We start from the raw sequence: 22,396 nt of genomic DNA on the forward strand, positions 1-22,396 counted from the left end.
TGGTTATGTCACATGAGAGAGGTCTCTGTTCCTTTTGTTGTCTGTGCTCTTCTCACTGGTTTGAAGTGGGTGAGGTACACATACTTCCGTGCACTAATCACGGAAGTAGAAGTCAGCAATTTGAATCTAAATCAAAGGAAGTTTGGGAGGTCATTGATCAAAAACACACCCACGCAATCCTGATGAAGCTTTGAGTGTTAAAACTCCTGATAAATAACACGGAAAGCCCCATTCGGAAGGGATTTTAATATTCACGGTGCTCCTCAGTTATTTAACTCATCGTTCCAGGCGGCATTTTAACCCTCAGGAAATTACAGGAAACGGGCTGTAATAGACATGGACAATTAGCAGGACAAAGCCAAAAGAGAAAGCCAAAAACCTCACCAGGGACGGCACGGGAGAGGAGTGGGGAGTCGCCAAGGGAGAGACGTGGGGTAATGATTCTGCATGAGGCCAATTTCAGTTGCAAATAGTACTGCTTTTTTAGGATCATAACTCGTCGATATTATCTCCAATATCTATTGTGAACAAATGTCCATAAATCCGCTTAGAAATCATAGAAAAGACACTATAAAACTTCCGTGAGAATAATAACATTTTTACATTTTCTTCAGTAAAATCAAAGCAATCCAGTGATAGTCGTACATGCAATGCAAACAAGAACCGCTAACAGCTAATTCTGCATACTTTTAATAGGCATAAAAAGTAAAACATGAACAAAAATGAAATGTGAAGAAATACTGTATAGGCTTAAGAGAACAATAATATAAAAACAATCTCCTGATGACTTATGTTTTGTTCTGTCATCATATTGGGTCCCAAAAAGGCCTATACTTTATGTTGGTGTTAGCATGTTTCCATCAGATTAGCATTAGACTTACTCAATTTTCACACAAAAGACACATTTCACACTGATTCTGCTCTTGATGCAGAGGTGACAAGGACGTTGCTCCGGACAGGATTTAAATCACAGGACGAAATAACAGTAAGCAATTGCGGCTGTAAATATTACTGAGGTTTAGGTGAAAATGACCCATGGACACAATGGACGGGATTAAAATCAGTAAGCAGTAACGTTAAAATCACCCCAGCTCTTAAACAACGATCGGGCCCAAAGAATCCGGCCTGACCCTACATGAATCTGCATAGTTTCTGTCCAAGTCCCACCCGAGCCCAAAACACCTCAGCAGTTTTGGGCCCGTGCCCGTCTTTTTAGTGCGGTAACAGAACTTTGTGACACAATCTCCAACAGGCACCTTCTTGAATGTTGTGCAGCCCAAAAACTGTCACATGCCATATTAAATACAGATTGTGTAATATTTCTCCTCATTAATGAGAGGCGGGAGTGTCAGGACTGTTCTAGGCAACGGCTGTTAGTGACATGATTTTCAAACAGCTGGCGGTCACACACAGAGGTACACAGCCAATATATTATTCATGACATTACACTAAGGTCTGGATTTTTAAAAACTTGAAAACTTGCGCAAGCCCAACCCAATTCAAGCCTGAGGGAACCTATAGAATTTAGGCTCTTACCCACCTCACCTAGAGAAACAAATCCAGTCAGAATAGGGGTAAAGAATGCTTTGTTCCAAGCATTTCCTTTAATTGTTGCTTATTTAGTTAGAATTGTTGAATATTACAGAGAAATAGTTCAGATTTAAAACCACATTTTCAGGGGCTTTCAGGCCAAGTGTGCCCCATGTAGCTGTAACATGCAAGAAAATATAAATATCTGATCAGACTTGGTATTGACAGGTACTTAATTCAAGAACTTCAATCAGGATCAGGGAGGAAAAACACACGTTTATTCAGAAGTGGAAGGACATGCATGACTGCATCTTTTCCCACATTGACGTAAGGAGACCAGAGCTTTGTGAGTGTGAGAATTGTTTTTAGATAATGAGGTAAATATTGCTAAAATAGTTAGACTAATTTTATGGTAATTGTTTACCTGTTGAGCTCGACTGAACCAGGCCCGGGCCACCTCTTGTTGTTTGGGGAAATAAACTGAACCAGATAACTCTTTGTAAATATAATCGACGTGACTAGATGCCCTGATATTGTGGTTGTGATTGAGATGATGGTCGTTTGTTCGTGACAAAATAAAGACAACAACCTAGTGGGCAAAAAGAGAAGAAAAAAGAAAAAGACTTCAAGGAGTTCAGCTAAGCTCATCCCACTTGGCCAGTTCTCTGGATCCTTAAGCTTCATCCTTACATGAAACAACCACAACAACCCACACTGAAACAACACCTCATCTCGTATCTCTTAGACAACAGACACATAACCATACTATTTTTCTTCCCCCACCCACATACTCTTATACCTCATTCCTACACACAAGTACATTTTATATTGTCACTTTAGTTCATGTATGTATATAAAAACGTTCCGCCTTACCAAACACTCTCAGACTCAGTTCCTGCTCACTTTCCCCAGCCTTGTTTTTGGCAATGCAGGTGTACTCTCCTTCATCCAGCTTGGCAACATCCATTAATGTCATTTCGGAGCCATCATCATTAAAGCTGTACTTCTCTCCTGCCTCGAGAACCACTCCATTCCTGTGGAAAACATGGGTTATACACATCTATATCTACTTTGACGTTAAAACATCACTTTTAAAGCGTACTATTTTACAAAAGATTTGACATTTTAAGAAGTTAACTGTTTCCTAATCATGACCCTTAGGTTTTATACTCAGACTAACATAACAATCAGTAGTCTCTGGATCCCTGAAAGAGAAAAAGATGAAGCGTGAAGTAGGAGCGACGCTTGCGCAAGCTTTTTGTCATTTGGTGTTTCTAACAAAAAAAAAAAGATCAAGTATTTTCAATTTGTCCTAGTGGAGTATAAACTGTTTGTCACCATTGTCAGCCATGTAAATGAGATAATGATCGCTGGCTTCCAAGTGTCTGGGATCCCTTGCTTTGGGTTTCGATACAGCTTTCAGTAAGTTGCAGGTGCTGTCTAGCTGCACAAATAGAAAAAATACCAAAGGCAACAAAATACTAACAACCAGCAGGAGCTCCCCCCAATCTAAGTTGTCTACACAGCTAACTGCTGTCTTGGAAACGAGATGAGCAGGAACAGTTTAACAAAGCAGGAAGCTATCAATGGCTGTATTCAGATACACAGAAGAATGTGGTGATTGATGACACTCCAGTCTTCAGGTTTCACTGTTTACATGCACCTTTTATACCCTGTTATTAAGTATCCTGTTGCAATGAATAAACCAGTATATCCCCAATATCTTAGAGTGTCTTCCTGATGTGGGTGTGTTACTGTACAGATATTTAATGGACAGTGTTTCCATTTGACTATTGCAAGTGTAGCCTATGTATTCCGGTTCTGTAAAAACATTTTCTTTACATCATGATGTAATATTTATATGTTATTGTATTATATACAATAATGAAAACACTGTTGGCTATTAAGGCTACAAGTTACTGATAGTGAGTAAAATTGCACTTTTCATGTATGAAAGTCACGCTTAATTCTTATTTCTTACGCAGGAGGAAAGTGATTCTGTTAAATAAAACTTCTGTAAATACCACCAATGGGAAAATCTAAGCATGTAGGAAAAAACATTTCCACATTTTTAAGATGATATAAGCTCTTACGCCCACATAGTTTATTATTTCTAATTAGTCCTTTCTCTTTAGTCTGTTGCTGCCAGCTTTTACTGATACTGATGTTATGTGTCAGCAACCATTTGCGCGGTTTACAACAACTGGAGCCACTACCGTCGAATACTTAAACTTGTACAGGCTTTAAAGCTACATTGTGTAAGAATTTCTCCCATCTAGCGGTGAAACTGTATATGACAACCAACTGATTATTACTTTCTAGCCCTTCCCATTCCGAGCGCGTTTTAACTGCTACGGTGGCCGAACCCGAAATTAGCTCTTAGTATCTCCATCGTTTACAAGCAGCTGTTCTAGCCCCGCCAATATTAACTTTGATCTTGTTGCTTTGCCTGTCGCGTTGTCGTTTTAATTCTCTTTTTCGCTTCCCTGGCGAGTAATCTCCCCCTGGCATTCGTCACGGTGCCACTGAAGAGGGCGAAAGGCAGAGGTATGTCCCTCTTTGGCTAATGTATTTTAAAGATGGAGGCGCAACATGCCGGCCATCATTCGAGCGACTCGCCCCTATTTATTCTTAATGGCAGATTCTACGTGTACGAGAACACTTTGATTAGTTGGTGGAAGTAATTACACATGAATGAGCACATGAAAGAACAAAGTTTTTTTTTGCTAAGAATCAACTCAAAAAATGACACAATGTAGGTTTAAGTTACGTCCAAGATTGACAATAAATGACGATCCCTATTATTTTTGTATGTCCAAATTGTCACAAATGATAAAACAAAAACAAACAAAAAACAGAAAAGACTAAGTTTCTTACACGCAGCATCAACCACTTTATTATTAGATTAAGACAGGCATTTGTATTGTTTTGCTTCGGCCAAACTACAGGTTAATTCTACATAATAAATAAACACATACAGTACATTGTTGAAATTATTATAGCAATGTGCTGGCATCTAACAAGTTCTGCTGCAAAGCATTTGTCTCTCTAGTTGCTAGCAGAGTTTTTACCTTGTCCATGTCACCATGGGTTCAGGATAGCCATCAACAGCACAAGTCAACATGGCAGCCTGGCCAACATCTGCTGTGGCATTCACCTCGGACTGCCATACCCTGATGGTCGGGAGCACTGAGACGCACACAGATAGATAGAGAGAGGGGGGGGAGAGAGAGAGAGAGAGAGAGAGAGAGAGAGAGAGAGAGAGAGAGAGAGAGAGAGAAATAATGAAAAAGATAGAAAGAAAAATAAATTGGTAGATGTATATACAGGCAGATAGTCACATAGATAGCAGGGGTGGGTGTGGGGAAAACAGAGACAGAGGCTGTGACAAATTCAGAGCAATTATTTTGGGCACACTCATTTGCTAGTCTCAGAAGTTGCAGGGGAAAAAAAAGACTTCATTAGCATGGAACATCTTTGATACATGGTTGCTCTGGGCAACGGTTTTCCACATTGATGCTGAGCCTGGTAGCCTCTAAGGATATACAGTTTATTTAAGCATCATGGGACACCTGCCACACAAATACATGCGCACAGGAACAAAGGAAAGGAAGGGAAGGATGGGAGGAAATAGTGTGAGGGCTGCTAACCGTTCACGACGACCTTGATGACCCGCAGATCAATCTCGCCGCGGGCCATGAGGCGACCCTCGCAGGTATAGGAGCCCTCATCGGTCTTCTTTATGCCACGGATTTGAAGGTGATTGTTGCTCAGTACCTTAAAGCGAACTGAAATGAAACAAAGCAAAAATTCAATGTCAGGTGTGTTTTATGTTTGGAAAGTTGAAATTAGTCAGTATTTGATGATTAACAGCTGCTGTTGTGCTACCAAGAGGGTTCAATCGTGATGTAATGAAACTCTAGCCTGGCATCGCCACACTAATTCCTATTCAAATGCGTATCAGTCTAAAAGCTTGCAGTTCATTCTGAATTTCCAAGGGGCGTTTTCAAAAAGGCACAGACCATAATGCCTGGACGTACAACTAATTAGAGCAATGAAACGTGACCTACGACTACTTAGAGCAACGAAACAACGTAGCGCTGAGCGACACGCGCAAGTTGGGGCTGTGCTTGGTCTGTTTTGAAGCAGGAAGAAAAATGGGGGCCAGGTCACAAACTTTTTTAAATTACTGCTTAACAGTACACTAACGTGGGGCCAGATGTATCTGCCAGAGCAAAGGAAACACAAGCTCGGCAGATTCGTCTGGCTATTAAAACTCCATATAAAGAGAAAATTGTGGTCTGAATTGGTCAAAAATGGTAACGATTCACTTTGATACAGTATATCTGGCTGACAACATTTTAACAACTCATATCTCTGCATTTTTATTACGCATTTGATGTTGAATTTATGCATTTTCATCATGCTCCATTGGTCTCAGAAATATGCAATATTTTTGTCTGTCTGGGACACTGCTACATAAAAAAAACTAGTTTAATTTGGACACAGACTTTATGTTATTTCCACTTTGTCACATTCATATCTGTGCCCAACACTGCTTCCACCAGCCCCAGGAAAGGAGAAATGTGGCCCTCAAGAGCTCGCTCACTTCGAGATGAAATGTGAGCCGAACAAATGTAATCATGTAGTAATTCAAAATACTATCACAACCCACACATGAGCTTGTCTTATTATTTTCCAGTGAGGCATACCAACAATACCAAAACATTATGATATTGCCCAGTGTCAGAGGAGAATAACAGAGAATCAGTTGTATTTTCAAATTCAAAACCAAATTAATTTTTCTTATCAAGGCGCAAGATAAACCCTGGGGGAGAATGGCAACAATGGCAGGGCATGAACAGTTTCAAGCCTCTGACGCTGGTACATCTGCATACCCATTATAGCTTGCTGTGCCTGTGGTTTGACAATGTAGTCTGGTAGTATGTACTGTAGTAGTCTATGCCCATTACAGTCACAATCATTTACTCACATTTTCAGTTTTAGGTTGGACTTTTGTTTTGAAATATGCTACATGTTGGCTGTCATATGAGTTTATTAAATCTGGGGCCTGTTTCACAAAACCAAGATAAGGGATTAATCCGGGATTTCCCCGTTATCCTGGATGAATTTAGCCTCGACTCGGTTTCACGAAAGCGAAGGCACATAAATCACCATGGAGATTTATTCTGTGCAGCTAGCCTGCTCCCGACCAGGCTAACAGCCAGGCTAACAGCCAGGATTTATTTAATCCTGGAGCCTTTTCTGATCACCCAGCAGTGGTTTTACCCTATTGTTATCAGCCTGGATTAAAATACAACAGGTGCATATTGCTGTTCATTTAAGTACTGTTATTAGCCTATTTAAAGTTGTGACCATTATTTTTTTTTTTTATAATTATTCATGTGACAGTCATTGTTACTGTTATATTGCTGTATGAAGACTGCTGTTCATATTGTTGTTAGAAGTTTGATGAATATATTATGGCAGTTGTTGAGATAAGTAGAAAAGGCTGATACAACTTCAAATGTGTTTTAAATGAAGTCTGTTACTAAGGGCAATACATACAACGCTGTACATTTCTATAGTTGACCAATGCACCTTGAATTATTTTAGTTGATTATTTTTTTTTTAAATTCTTTAACAATAAGGATCATGTTTGTTCAGCTTCCATGTACATTGTATTTGGCATTCTTAGCACACAACTTGTGTTGTCCAGTAAACTGGGACTAGAATTTGGGAGGACTGTACAATTTAAAGAGCATATCCTAATTGTACAATCCTCCCAAATTATAGTCTTAGTTTACTGGACCAGTAACTATCTAGTGATGTGGGCTACTGTACATTCATGTAACAACAGGGACCTTATATTTTACTGGGGGGGAAATAACTGATGAATATACTCTGTTCCATTCATGTCTATGTCCATATATACAAGGGAGCAAGGCATATAATATGTAGAGAAGGAAACTCGTCCTCTATAAAAAATAAAAGAAATGCGAGGAAAAGCGTGGCACATAATAGGCTACTGCTCTTAACTGAAACCATTCAATGAGTCACTTGTCATTTGCAAAAACGAACAGTTGTACACTTTGCATTAAAAGCGAGCAGTGGAAGTTAATATGACTTAGGACATTTATATTTTAGCCCATTAGAGAGAGGGAGGAACAGAGTGAAAGAGATATTTACGCATCATATTCTAGCGTTGTAGAAAATTGATCTTCATGGTAAATTTCCTGAGTAACATTATCTTCTGCTTACTTTTAAGGCAAAGAGTACAACTGTTAATTTGTGCAAATGATTAGTAGCCTAATCCTTGAATGGAATGATTATGACGGTTTTAATTCAGAGCAGTGGTCAGTTAATGTTTATATTTAGGCTGCTTACGCGGTCAGTCCGTGATCGTCTGCTACGCTTTCTCTCGCTGTTTCATTACAGCGGCTGTTTCTTTTATTTTTATACAAATAATGTGTTTCACGTCATCATACTTCCACAAGAAGCTGCTGCTCACTCTGTATGAAGTATGTACAATGCGTATTCTCCATTTTTGGCATCAGTAAATCTGTGATCGACCTCGCGGTCTTTTGAGGAAAGCCGTGGACGCGCATCTATCTGAATTACTTCAGCCTGGCTCGACCTAGTCGCTCCTCCTCAGCCTGGCTTGGCCTTCGTGAAACGCACCAAGCCAGGATGGACAGATTAGACTAGGTCAAGCCTCGCTATATCAGTTATCCTGGATTTATATATTCTGCTTTTGTGAAACAGGCCCCACACAAATGAAGTCACTGAGGTAAATCTTGTTTTGGCCATATTACATTGTTAATATGTGTATATGTACACATCAAACTGCATGACTACCAACTGATTTACAGAAAGCAACACAAGAACCAGAAAATATTTAGTAATGACCGATCTTTTGGATCATTTTGATTCTTTCTAATATGATGGACTTCAAAGACATTTTATGCAAACTATTATGCAAACTAAATATCAAACAATATTTAAAACTATTCATTAGTTTATGTTTGTCAAGGAGTTAGATTTAAACAAAACACTAACAACTCAGGAATATTAAGAATGTCCCGAGTTTAAACAGATGACAGGAGCTAAACACCAAAATGAATGAAATAGAAATATAATCCCCATACTGTTCAGAAAGCTCTTACCATCTTTTTCCATCTGTATTTTTGCTCCTTTATATTTCCAGAAGACAGTGGGTGGAGGCGAACTGATGACGTCACAAACAATGTTGGCATTGTCTCCTTCGGAAAACTCTTGGGGAGAGGGTGCGTTTGTAAAGGTGATTTTTTCTGGAACATAACAAACATACATACATTTAATAAATTGATAAATTGACAAGTCTCATCGAAACTCCATCTTCTTCACTTTGTTTGACTGCTGCTTTTACAGGTAGACACATTTGTTTATTAGGGCATATTTAAAAAAAACTATCAAACTATCAAAAACTATTCCACAGGCAACAGGATATCTTCAAAATAAAACTAGCATTTATTTTCAATTCCCTACAATTTTCCTGTAGAAAAAGAAATTTTACCAAGCACCATATTTTCTATGTACAAAATATCAAATTCTAAACCACTTAACAACCAAACAACTTCACCGTAGCAACTGCGAGAGACTTTTCCCTGCGAGAGACTTTTCCCCACCCTTTATCAGACAGTGCTTTGCAAGCTTATTATCACTCACAACAAGCTCCCCTGACCTCGGTTGTGGAAATTGTCTGTAAGCACTCAAACAATGCATTACATCTGCAAACTGCTGTCATACTTTCCTTTACTATAGGTGGCAGAAGTTGGCATGTGTGAATGTGTGAGTTTGTGAGCTGAGAACCAGCCAGTCCAATGACGTGCTTTGCCTTCACATCTAAAATAGTTAAAATGTCCTTCTTGAAACCTGTTTTTCCAATTTTCCTAACATTTACTGAGCCAAGGCAAATGCAAATTGCAAACAGAAAAAAAAACAACTGCAATCTTATTTTGGGATAGACTGTATGTATTGATTTTAATATGCAGTATCCATATGGGTGACCACTTCTAATAGTAACCTAAAATAGGAAATAAAAGAAAAGAAAAAAAGGATTTCATCTCTGAAAGACATTTGGTGATGCTTGGCATTCATGGAAAATAAATCCATTACTCACAAGAACTGCACAACAGACAGGATCATTAAGCAGCCCTCTAATGGTCTTCCGACCGTTTATTGAACTGATGAAAAATCTACCCTCACTTGAAAAGAAAAAGAGTAATGCGTTGCCCTTGAGCAGTCAATAAAATACTATGAGTTCAATAAAGAGGATTTCTTTCTTTTTCTGTGCCCATGCCACTTAATAATTTGGAGAGTGTATGAGGTGAGGCAAATACTTACGGAAGATTTTCACTTTGACGGTTGACTCCGCTTGCTGGTCTCCATTGCTAGCGACACATTTGTATGTCCCTGCATTTTCAGTCCCAGCTTTATACAGTGTGAGGGTGGAAGATGAATCATCGTTACGGGTTACTGTTATGTCTGGTCTGTTGGGTTCAATCCTGTCCCCGCTCGGTCCAAACCAGTCTATGTGCCTGGCAGCGGCATCGGCTGAGGGTGCAGTGAAGAGCAGCGTGTTAGAAAACAGTTATCCTGCGCCAACACACTGAATATTGGAGATTGTTTATGCTCCTGCGTGGACTGAAGCCTGCGGTTTGTGCATTTTAGCTCCTTGTAAACAACCAAAATGTCAAAAGTCATAAGAAAAAACATCATCCGATAATAAACCCAAACATTTTATGCAATTTCTTTTGCCTTTAACAGATGGTGAAGGCAACAGGAAACCCTAACCCATTTAAGGGGGTATCATGTAACAAAGGTCAATCATTGATTCATTTGATAACCAAGACATTCCAGCCACATGGATACATGTACGCATCCTAGACCCCTAAATAATCACTAAATGTTTTTAAAAGATGGCTTTGTAAAGCAATGTGGTTTTACAATCAAATCCTGCTAAAGAGTGTGAAGTACTTAGTGCTGAAGCAGTATTTGTACTATTATATTATTAATGATACTATTATCTATGTCAAAAATATGTAAAAGTATCAATTTTGTTTTTTACAATTACATTTTCATTGATATATGAACAAATTATTATTTTGATATTTTAATGGGAATATAAACACAAACCCAGACCTTTGTCTGTTGATATTTCCTATTTTTTCAACTTCTTCTCTTTCCAATTTACTTTAGGCCAACTCTTTAGAGAAAGAATGCAAAAATGGAATGAAAATCAATGGGCTGCATGCAAGTTTGAAAGGAAAAAAAACTGAGGGTGTTCACAGTCAAGACAGTTTGGTAAACTTACCTTCACACATGAAGAATTTGGACTCTCCAAGACTAATCTCACCGTGACTTGGTGTGATCGCCACTTCCAGTGAAACTACAACAGAAACAACATGTACAGTACAAAATCAGAAACGTATCTAGCAACATCATTCATGGAAATCTAGACATAGTAAGGAGTGCCATCTAAAAGCAGGCAGGACATTTATTTTTCAACGTTTTATATTTGATGAACTTACATTTTCTTTGCCAATTACTGGCAAGAGTATTGAGTTTCCTCATGCATCTTCCATCCTCACAGTCACAAGCAGATTTGAATGTGATTATTTAACACCAACTAGGAGGTTGCTGTGATACAATTTTTTACTATTAATATTTGATTATGTTAACAGTTGGTACACATATTGAATGTAAAACTTGAAACAAAACACCCAATCAAAGATAACAGCAGTTAAAATTGAAATAAATAATCGAGCTGTGACTCTTATTTCCTGAAGCTGGCCCAATTCACGGCAGCTATTATTTTTCTTGCCTGTAAGTGGTGACACCCATATCTTTACACGGCCAACAACATTTTTTACAGCGATAGAAAAGACAGCAGGTACAGGAAACCTGTGGAAAGCGATGCACATGCACATCAAGAAATTGACTATTCCAGTTTTGGCTCTGTCAGTCCTGTAGCCAAAAAAACCCAGACATTTCCTGTTCCTTTTTTTTGGCCTGCAATCTTCCTGTCCTTTCAAGTAAAATAACATCCAGCCAGCACTGCAATTATTCAGTTAACACTCAACAGTTGGTAAGAACCAATGCTGTGCTGCCAATGTACCTTGAGAGAAATCACATTAAAGATGCTTCAAAATAATCTTTGCGATCATGCTGCCTGTCTAACAAGATAAATGCAGCATGTCTCTCAGTGAAAGCCTGCACTTAATCAAAGACCGGATGTTACTTGACATGGGCAGAAGTATGGCCTGGAACTTTTCTGTGCTTAATTAGAACAAAGCTTCACTTGTTTGGTGCAGAATCTCCCTTGGGGGCAGTCAAGGGTTCCTGTGGTGTGACTAATGGGCCCAAAACACATAAAAATGAATATGCCAGAGTGACCACTGCTAGGTGCTAACTGGCAAGAAGTCATAATTTTCCAGAGCCCAAGTTAACGAATATAAATTGCTTGGGTTTTGTTTATTTTCAACTAATGGTTACCCATCATAAAAGACCAAAAAAAAACAACCCAGTAATCATTCACAATTGAGAAACTGGAACCATTGACCTTTGGGGACTTTTTGCCTAAAAATGACTTTAGCATTTGATTATTGATCATTTTTCTTGCCTAATCTATAAATGTCTTAAGCCATCAACATTCCAGAACATCACACAAGATCATAATTAGCGATACTGAAAAGGCTAAACCTAAACATTCAGGCCTATTATTTATATTATTGTTTTGGTCATGTCACTGTTAATGTCACTGACAAAGATCCATGGGGACAATCAGAGGTATGCATCCAATACACACACCCTGAAAAAGTTAACAAAAATTGGAATGCACCAAATGTTTACTACACTGTCCAAAGAGCGATATTAACTAGGCGTGTGGAGTATGATCCCTCATCCCATCAGAGCAGCAGTGGAAGGTAACAAACTGAATGCAGGCTATGAAAATTCCTGTTGTTGGTATTCTCCGCTGTCAGACTATCCTCATTTTAGTCAACTTAAAACAAAGCTCTATTATTGATAGCATGTATGGCAGTTATTCAGCTGTTTGAAGGTTTATATTCATGAGCCAAATTGTTTAATTTTGACAGCAGGATTTGATGTTCAAAGTGAAGGAACATGAAAACCAGGTATCAAAAAACCCACTCATTTCATTTGAATATGAACTGCTAACTAACTAAAACAATGTTATGCTAATTTTATGGATAAGGATTTTGTTTTAAATTGGACTGAAGAAATAAGTAGGGTTGGTATTCATTTAGTCAAAACAGGAACCTCATTTGCAGAGGAGGCATGATGATGATTATTCAAGTCAAGTGAAGTTTTCCGTTAAGCCCATTATCACATTTAATGTCTGAAAGTGCTTTACATCAGAAAACGCTTCCCAACCCAGCCTAAGCTATCAAAGCAGGAGGGGGGGAAAAAGCTTAAAAACATCAGCAGCTAGCCACATTCAAAAAATGGCTAAAAACCGGAACGTAAAGTGGTAACAGAAACACAAAATGCAACAGTTAGACCATGATTCTACAGTAGTAGGGCTGCACGATTTCAAGAAAATGGCTATCAAGGAAAATGCAGAAAATAAGCTACTAAAATGTGTCTTATTAACTTGAACATACAAAGTTAAACGAGCATAAGAAGAAATACATGAACAAAAATGTGCAATACTTCTTTTAAATAACTTCATATTTCAGAAAATTAAGTAACAAAATTACAAATTCTTTTTAACTTAATACATTTTGTATGCCGTTATAAACGATGACATTCAAGATGGGTGTAATATAATAACCAGTGATTAAGTAACAAAACATACTTTGTACAACCTCTGTCTGCATGCTCCGAAACCCTCTACACTTCTGACACACACACGCTACCGCCTAAACAGACTGACTGGTCACTGGTCATCTTTTGTGGACGTTGTTACGAGGGGCGCGCTTAATTCATCCATGGGGTAGCGTAATTCAGAGGGCAGATTCAACGTAGATTCAACACAGAAGAAGCATAAATCAGCATTAGTGAGAGCGAGAATGGCAGGCGAGTGAGTGATGTCAGTGCCTGGGGGATGAAGCGAGGAGAGCGCCCGCCGGGGAGCGGTATCGGACGACGTTTCATTTCCGGGATTGTTCCGGTGCTGCTGGAGGTTCTGCCGGATGTCCCTCATTTCCAGCTGGGTGTTCCTCACCGGCCGGATGTCCCTCACCTTCCGCTTTCTTTGTGTTGGCATTCTAAACTCTGGTCGATTCGGGAATCGTGCTTGGGAGTGAAATTCTCGTCACACGCTCGACAGCCATTTCAATTCCAGAGCTCGCCTCCCTACGTGTACGTGTTCCACCAAAACAAGTTCCTTCCCGAGGCTATTTTGCAGAGGCACCGTTGCGCCGTCCGGCGCTTAGCGCCGCCCAAGACGATTGTGAGAAATGCCAATAAGCCAGAGTACGTTTTTCTCCCATCCCAGAATGCTGTGTGGACTAGCCAGACCCTCCTCCGCAGCGCTGTGGAGAAAGGTCTAGCAACGCGAGACTAGACTTAGCCTAGCGGCTGTGTGAGGGAAAAAAGAGACAGCAAAGACGATGCAAAGTGAGTTAACGGAGAACACCGATCTTCATAAGACGCGGTGGCACCATCTTTGTTAATACTGTCAGTAAAGTGAGTGTCACTCACACAGCACACCTTTTTGTTTACTTAAATCGCACAATTTTTGCGGTTATGCAATCGCACAGAGTGACATCGCGATTGCAATTAGATTAACCGTGCGGCCCTATACAGTAGTAATACAACCGCTTCATTCAACATTAATGTGATAACTCAAGAACTCCAATGAAGTAAAAGGGTTTAATGAAATAAGCTCCATTATGGTAGCTTCACAAAACAGATCCAGTTATTTATTTCAGTTCCATGGGCCAGGTAGGTGGAGTGGCTATTAGGAAGAAGGGAAAGATATGGGGCAGGTGATGAATGAGTGTCTAGTAGCCTATAGACTGAAATGAGTGGGTTCAGACACTTATTCCTTTTGACTTTTTTGCCAAAAATACACTAAATGCTTACCATAGCATTGTCTTTGAGGAGCAAATTACTGTCAATACAAAAATGATGTTAAATAATACTATATATGTATTTTACGCTCAGTTGCCAATTTATTAGGGAGGCTACAACTAACAAAAGCTAATGCAGTCTTAATAAAGCAGCCCTGCAATAAATCTGACCTCCCAACCCATTTATATCATTAAGGTAGACTAAATATTAGAAACGCCTCTCAGCATAACTCAACTGCACCACAAACTACAGCCTCCAAAAATGACCATAAAGGTGAATCAGCACTTTTATAAAAACAGTTTTAACAAAACTAAACATCATGAAATTCATGAAGGTAGAATTTATTGCAGGGCTGTTGCATAAGTTCAAGCAGGGTGCACCTACTAAACTTCCAACTGAGTGGTGGCCGGGTTGGTTCAGTGGATAGAGCAGGCGCACATATACTTAGAAGCTTATGCCTCAACGCAGAGGTCCAGGGTTCGAGTCCAACCTGTGACGATTTCCTGCATGTCTTTCTCCCCTTTCTCACCCAGCTGTCCTATCAATTAAAGGCGGAGAAGCCCAAAACATAATCAACAACTGAGTCGTTAGTATTTTCCCTACATAATTGGCTTAATAAGGGAGGAACAGGTACTAGAAATGAATAACTGTTAAATTGCTAACATGAGAAAAAATGAAGTGTTGAGACATCCCAAATGTTCATCTAACTGGATCAGCTGTGTGCATTAAACTGGTGTCATGAAGTCAGAAAGCGATGCAGCAAGCCAGATTGTGAAACCTGTCAGTATACTTCACAGCACTGCGTTTCCAATATTAAAACCAACAATGCAAAACTGTTCTCATATCCTGCAAGCAAGCTGACATTCAAAAAGGATGAAGGTCCAACAGGGAATTTCCATCAAACGATTCCCCACCCTCTTCACTGTCTCTCACTATGTTTTTCTCCTTATTCTGTAGAATATTATTTCACACCTGAACAGTCTGGGAGGTTTCTAAACTAAACTATTCTGTAGCCCAATCAATAATTTGTCCTCTCGGATCGAAGGCAGGGCTGTGGCTCTTCTTCGCAGATAATTATGAACATAAATACAACAGCTCACTTTTCATGTAAGCTACAAGCTACTGTAGCTCAAGTCCAGTTAACAGGGCAGAAACTCTTTCAAGGCAGGGGGCGGCCAAATTACAGGAAGCAACTGTGTGTCCCAGAAATTTAATCTGCATGTGTATCCCCAGTGATTAATACATTTAAAAAAAGTAGGGCTGCGACTGAATGGAGATCTTTACATTATAGAAGTTAAAGGAGCATTTAATCCAGATTAAAGAAGAGTACATTGTGAGTATGTGGAGAATCATCTATCTATCTATCTATCTATCTATCTATCTATCTATATATATATATATATATATATATATATATATATATATATATATATATATATATATATATAAAATATATATATATATTTTTTTTAATGAAATTCATTTTTGCCTGTTCTCTTGTTGCCTAAAGATTGATGATCCTATATGTCAATCAATATCAAGGGCAGGGCTCATGTTACCAAAAATCTGCCAAGTGTGACTTAACATTTTCATTGCCAGCACTGCTGCTGCCTGACATTTAGCAGGTCTGTCTCTGCGTGTGTGGCGTTATGTCCCCCCCCCCCACACTCACATTTGTGTACTGTACTCCTCCTTGAGCGACATCACAACATACCTGTAATTCAAGATGAAGAGAACTATTGATTGTTTTTCCGTCAGGAAAAATGCTGCGGTGCCTGTTACACCTGTCCCCGGTAAAATGCCTAATCCTGACCTAACATCTTCGGCGGAGATGGCCTCATCTGACTCCGTGCCAGAGCCATGTCATAGGAATTTCAATGATTAATCGATTATCAGTTAATCACCGTTAATAATTAAACCGATTAAAAGTATATTAACCGATAATGCAGGAGACAAGGCCTGTAACTGTCAGAAAATGAGTGTAGATTTGCTGTAGTATGCATTTGGGCCACTCTTACTTGTTTTTTTTACTGAGATTGAGTTACAGGTGTGTTTAGTGACCAAGGGGGTAAGCCTCTCTTCAGAGCTTGAACCTCCTATGGCGCCATTTTGATGCTACCAAACGCTCACCCGCCGTTAGCATTCCCATTGACTGCCATTCATTTTGACGTCACTTTGACAGCGAATAACTTTACAGCTGAAGCGTTTAAAGACTTTATTTGTCCATTGTTTATTTCTAAAGAAACATGACAATGTATAAAAGGCTCCATTACTTTGTACCTCACGTTATGGCTCCGTAGCAGACGTTTTTGTAAAAATAGGCTAACGATTGTGTCATAACCACGCAATTTACTGTCGCATAGTAAAGGAATTACCGTATAGCACAGGAGAAGCTCGCAGGCAGTTTCGACTCACATTAGCTGTTTAAGTTTAATTTCTAATGTTAACTAGCATTTTAGTTAGCAATAATTAGCATGTGCCTATGTTATCTCTTTGCATATACCTACTCTCTCCGTCTCTGCAAGATTGGGAATGATTGAGATTTCTCTTGGCACAGCTACCAGAAGACTTACAACTTTCAGACAGGTTGCTCACGTCACATTTACGTCGTCTCTCTCAGTTGGAGGCTGCGCAGTAAAGCTCAGCCATCACCGGAAAAGTGCTTCTAATATCCTTCACTGGTCTCCGTCCAGAGCAACGGGATCTTTTGGTCCATTCTATATACAGTCTATGTTAGTGACTGCCCGAAAAGAGAGCCCGAAACAGTGAAGGTGTAACACTCTTCTCATCGATGACATGACATGCAGCGCTAAACAGTCTCGCTGTCGGTGCTTGCATATGGAGCAGACAAGTACCTAGGATCAGAATCATTAAATATTGGCCTTTTTTTGACACGTCGTCGTGTTTGCTGCATTTATAAAGCGTGCGCCTCTCACTCTACGCTTGTTGCTATTTGATCGCGTCATCAAAAACGTAATTGTTTGTTAAAAGTTATTTGGACTTTTCACGGCTGAACACCGAAAATGCTTTTATTTTGCTATTTTCGGCCGAATAATTTCGGTTGCCGAACATTCTGTGAACATTCCGCCTCTCCCTAATCGAGAGCCTGTGATACAATAAATGAAACCAGGATTGTGAAGATAGAATGCAAATGAGAATTTCCGAGGTATGTACAAAAAGACCAAGAGGAATTTTCCACCATCAAACTGACGTCAGGAGACTGACCACAAGCATTGAAAGTCGAGGTATGCCTCTACCTCTAAGTAGCTCTAGATTCCATTTTCACATCAACAATTTCATTCTCAAGACTGAAGAGGAAAGGCATACTGACAAAAACCAAGGAGGATAATTAGATTTAATAATCTCTGCCTTTCGAGACATTGCCATTTATGGATTCACAAGATGGTTGAAAACCCAAACATCAGCTGCCAACAAAAGGATGAAGAATGTCGGTATGTCCCACAATCTGAGCAGCCAAATTGAGTCTTAATTACACAATGTGTTCAACTTAACAGATAAGCAGATGATGATGGTCTCCCTAAATTTGACCACAATACCAAACAAATACCGAAAAAGAATCTAGTTGTTGGCCTATTTCCTTGCATCTAAACAGGAAAGCACAAGGCGCATTTGAATGCAAAACAGAAATTGTGGCGCTCACATAAGCCGTTCATTTGTGATGTAACGTTTACAGCTGTGGGCAATGTCATGTTTGGATGCAGGCTGATTATGAATATAGGAGACAGCTTGCATTGTCAATAATTCATGTCTCTGTAGGTCATCAACAAAACACAAGTGTTTGTAGTCTTAAAGCAATCTCATTAAACATATACCACCATGGAGTAAAAATACTACCGTATATCATTAGTGGTGGCATATTCTCAGACACTGTTATTTTCCCTGCTACTTCTTAATGCAGGTCGCAGCATGATGCAGCAAAATGCTAAATATTTGGTGCCATTCATTTGTGTGAGTGTGACTGCAGTTTTGGACCAGAAATGACTGCATCCTTCGCAATTCAAACTATTTCTATTTTAGGATCAGCATCTTCATGATTTCTTCAGTACAGCCATGAGGCATTGTACTAGGCCTACTTAATTCCACTGCATTCACATGTGTCTGCACATGTATGGGTGTGTTTGTGTGTCTGTGTAGTGATGGTGGTGGAAAGGGGGGTTATTTCATGAATGAAAATGATGTACATTGATGTCCTTGGTCTACAGTAATCAGTGGTTGCAGTTGGAGATCCTTAAATAGCTTATGTAGCCCAAACCCATCTGCTCTAGCTCGGGTTCTATCTTAAATTTAAGTTCCCTATGGGAATACACTGACTTTAACACGGTTATGCTGGAAGTGACTGATAAGATAAGAAGAGCAAGGACACCATATAGATGAGAATTTATACAGAGCTTTATACACAGCTTGGCCTCTTTCCTTGGGCCTCTGTAGATATCTTAGACAACACCTTGGGTGCTATTGGATGTTGTAGTAAGCCTCGACCCAAGCTGTGACTCGCTTCACTTGCCGTGTGCGATTATGCTCATTATCTATTCTGACAGCATAAAACACGCCACACACGCCACACAGACCACACACACACTTCAGAGTACTTCCAGTTTCACAGCTTTCTGGATACCTGTCCCTCATAGTCACCTAGCTGGTCTTTCTTGATATGGTTCAGTGGCTGAGCTCAGAGACACATTGTGCTGTAGTTTTTTATCACATTGATATAGTTTGTAATCTTGTTTCTGTTTGCTCTGTGAGAAAAATAAAGCAGCTGACTACACACACACACACACACACACACACACACACACACACACACACACACACACACACACACACACACATACACACCAAAGTGACAGTCACAGTTATAAACCTAACATAAAACTACCTGTAATCTAAAATAAACAAAATAATCTGATCTGTCCTTCAAATAAACTGTACGCTAGCCACCTAGGACTGGAAAATCACTGAGTAACTCGTGATACAACACTAAAAATACATTATATATATAAAAAAAATATATTTTCCCCCATGGTAAGGGCAGTATACTACAATGTGATACAGCACAAAAAATGATCGATATATAAATATATAATTATTTTCTTTACATCGCATGAAACAAGCCTGTATAACTGCATTAAGGGATTCACAAACACACACTTCATAAACTCATTCACGAACATGAACAGGGTTTTCCCTACCATTATAAAGCTTAGGCGCAGCACCCAAGCCGTTTTGGGTACCAGCCGAAAGAGCAACTAAATGACTTCTTGGATCTAATGACTGTAGTTTTGTCCCCAGTGGACTTCTTTGGTAAGTTTTGTCTTTAAGCTTATTGAGTGTTATGTATCTATTATTTGCTCTAGCTTTTCCAACGTTTTAGACACAGATATTGTAATAATAATGGTCCATGTAAAATTGCATCTTATATTATTGACAAACTTAACATTTTGTTGACGGAGGACCCCTAAACACTCGCCAAATATGTGCGCCTAAGTCTTTCACAAATCTATGGAAAACACTGATGAATGTGCCACTATTTCAATGTCAAACAGCCTTTATATTACCTTGTAATGTCTGAACTGCTGAAAAGCAAATCATGTTAGAGTTCAATTGTGTTTCTAATGCAATATCTCACAACGTTATTTGTTCTACACGTTTCAGCTGCCAGTTATCACCCACTTAGACCAATTTATTGTACGGATTCATTTCACAACTGCCGGGTTATTGCAAAATAATACAATGTAATGTGTACCGTAACTCAAAATAAGACAGGAACGTAATTGAGGTGTTTGGTACACATAACCCTTACACATTTTGCTTCTCTGTTAACGATGAACAGATTTCTGTGAGAAAATAACCCGGAAGCATTTAATTTAGAACAAACACGGCACTGAGACCACAGTCTGAAAGGGACAATACATACCCAAAGTGGTTGTATTCAGAACAACTACTTTTAAGGAACAAGTGAGTTTTTGCTTGCCGCTCATGCCTCTCACCCACAGTTATACTCACTTCTACCAGTTGCTATGGAAACTCTCTCTCTCTCTCTCTCTCTCTCTCTCTCTGCACAACTTCAACTGATCACTGTGATTGCCTTCGGTGGCTGGGCAATTGATGATATGATGCTCTGACGTCAGCACCGGTTATCCACAAGCTGTATATACTTAAAAGATGGGGGGGGGGGGTTGCTACAAAGCTAATTAAGAATTGGCTCCACACAACTCTCTCTGTATTTCTCAGTATGACTATGTTCAGAAGATTGTGTCGTCCGGTGACTTTCCCGTGCAGAAGCTCAAGTAAAGATAATGACCTCTTCTGAAGAGACCAATGTGTTTTTTTAATCCTCCATGTGCTCCTTGGCTACTAGCAACTGTGTGGAGGAGGGGTGGGGGCGCGTGTGGCTTGTATCATGTGGACGCGCCGACAGTGTTGTTGTCATTACTTAGAATTCCTCATGGGGGCGACAGAAACTATGCACTATAGCTTTAAAGAGCAAGTTTTAACAATTAATTTGAGCCTCAGCAGGTGCTTCCCGTATTATAGTCCCAAGCTGAGGCATCAATATCTGCCAGGCTTTAGACACTTGGGGCATTTCATTTTGCATGACTTTTTAAACATGATAAGACTGCAGAACAGATGGCCAGCAGCTCACAGTTAATCTCTGTGAATTAGGTTTAAAGGAAATGGTTATATGCCAACCCCAAATGAACTACTAGTGCAGAGAAACTGCCTGGTTCATAATGATATTTCGAGGCTTCCACTCCAAATTACCCTTGTAAAACCTAAATCTTAATCCCAAATCTTCTTTCCGTGGCATCTACAGCACTTAGTAAGGAGGCTTACAATGTAATTCATATGTACTTAAATCCTTTTTATTAGGTATGATTAATTAAATCTGAAAATTAATTTACACTGCAAATACAGTCAGCAGATAACAGGATTTGTTTCGTGGCAGGAGAATGTTACAAGGTAAAAAACGAGGGCGTGAAATATCACTTGAAATACTGACGTAACGGTCATATTTATGGTTTACATAATAGGGCAGCACACACTAGAAAAAGAGGCCGAGGCAGCAGAGGCTGAGCTGCCACGGTGGAGATGATTCAGACTCCTATCTGTTGTTGAAGAGTGGCCGTTTGAAAGGTGTTTGGCTGTGATATTGAAGAATCATAAAGCATCTCATATTTTATGCCACATCACTTTTATCACTTTGTCATAAGCCAAAGGAACATTTTAGTGCGGTGTACTGTAGCTTGATGTGCGTCACTATGTAGCATTTAAAAGGCTATTTTTTAAAACAGAGTCTGGCACAGTGCTCACTCCACATAAAACGCAGCAGGGCTATATTACATCACTTCCAGCAAACTGAGCAAATGAGACCAATGAACTTGGAAAACAGAAGCGATCGCCAAGCCTATTGTGCAATTCCCCCAAAAATGTATCAGATACATCATCTAATAATTAAAAGTCTATTATTTTTTTGTTTGGCATTTACATTGGTAATGTTACATTGCATAGCTCATGTGCCATTATCTCTAAGTTTCGCAGATGGACCCGGCCTTTAAAAAACTATAGATTATCGACAGTTTAAGAGAATACACTCATGACCTTGGAATATTCTTCATATGCTGATAATTAATTGTGTTGGTGTGTTCAATATGCATCACTTGTGTCTGTGACGAAACAAAAAATGTATTCACATTTTTATTTTTGTATTTATTCAATGTATTCACAAGCTAAATTCAGATCAGGGAAGATACCTTTCCCATCTATG

The 22,396-nt window shown here is 39.3% G+C and overlaps 1 protein-coding gene across 1 annotated transcript in view; it reads right to left on the reverse strand.

The window, feature by feature from the left end:
- ncam1b (neural cell adhesion molecule 1b) overlaps positions 1-22,396 on the reverse strand; it is a 67,239-nt gene that overhangs the window by 35,576 nt on the left and 9,267 nt on the right. Inside the window, exons 2-7 of the mRNA XM_078245022.1 lie at positions 10,886-10,960; positions 9,916-10,125; positions 8,697-8,840; positions 5,181-5,318; positions 4,602-4,719; positions 2,404-2,564 (exon numbers count right to left, since the gene is read on the reverse strand). Of these exons, the coding sequence (XP_078101148.1) occupies positions 2,404-2,564; positions 4,602-4,719; positions 5,181-5,318; positions 8,697-8,840; positions 9,916-10,125; positions 10,886-10,960 (846 nt within the window). The remainder of the gene's footprint in view (positions 1-2,403; positions 2,565-4,601; positions 4,720-5,180; positions 5,319-8,696; positions 8,841-9,915; positions 10,126-10,885; positions 10,961-22,396) is intronic.

The sequence above is a fragment of the Sander vitreus genome, chromosome 3 (genome assembly GCF_031162955.1).
Source record: "Sander vitreus isolate 19-12246 chromosome 3, sanVit1, whole genome shotgun sequence".
In the NCBI taxonomy this organism is placed as follows: Eukaryota; Metazoa; Chordata; class Actinopteri; order Perciformes; family Percidae; genus Sander; species Sander vitreus.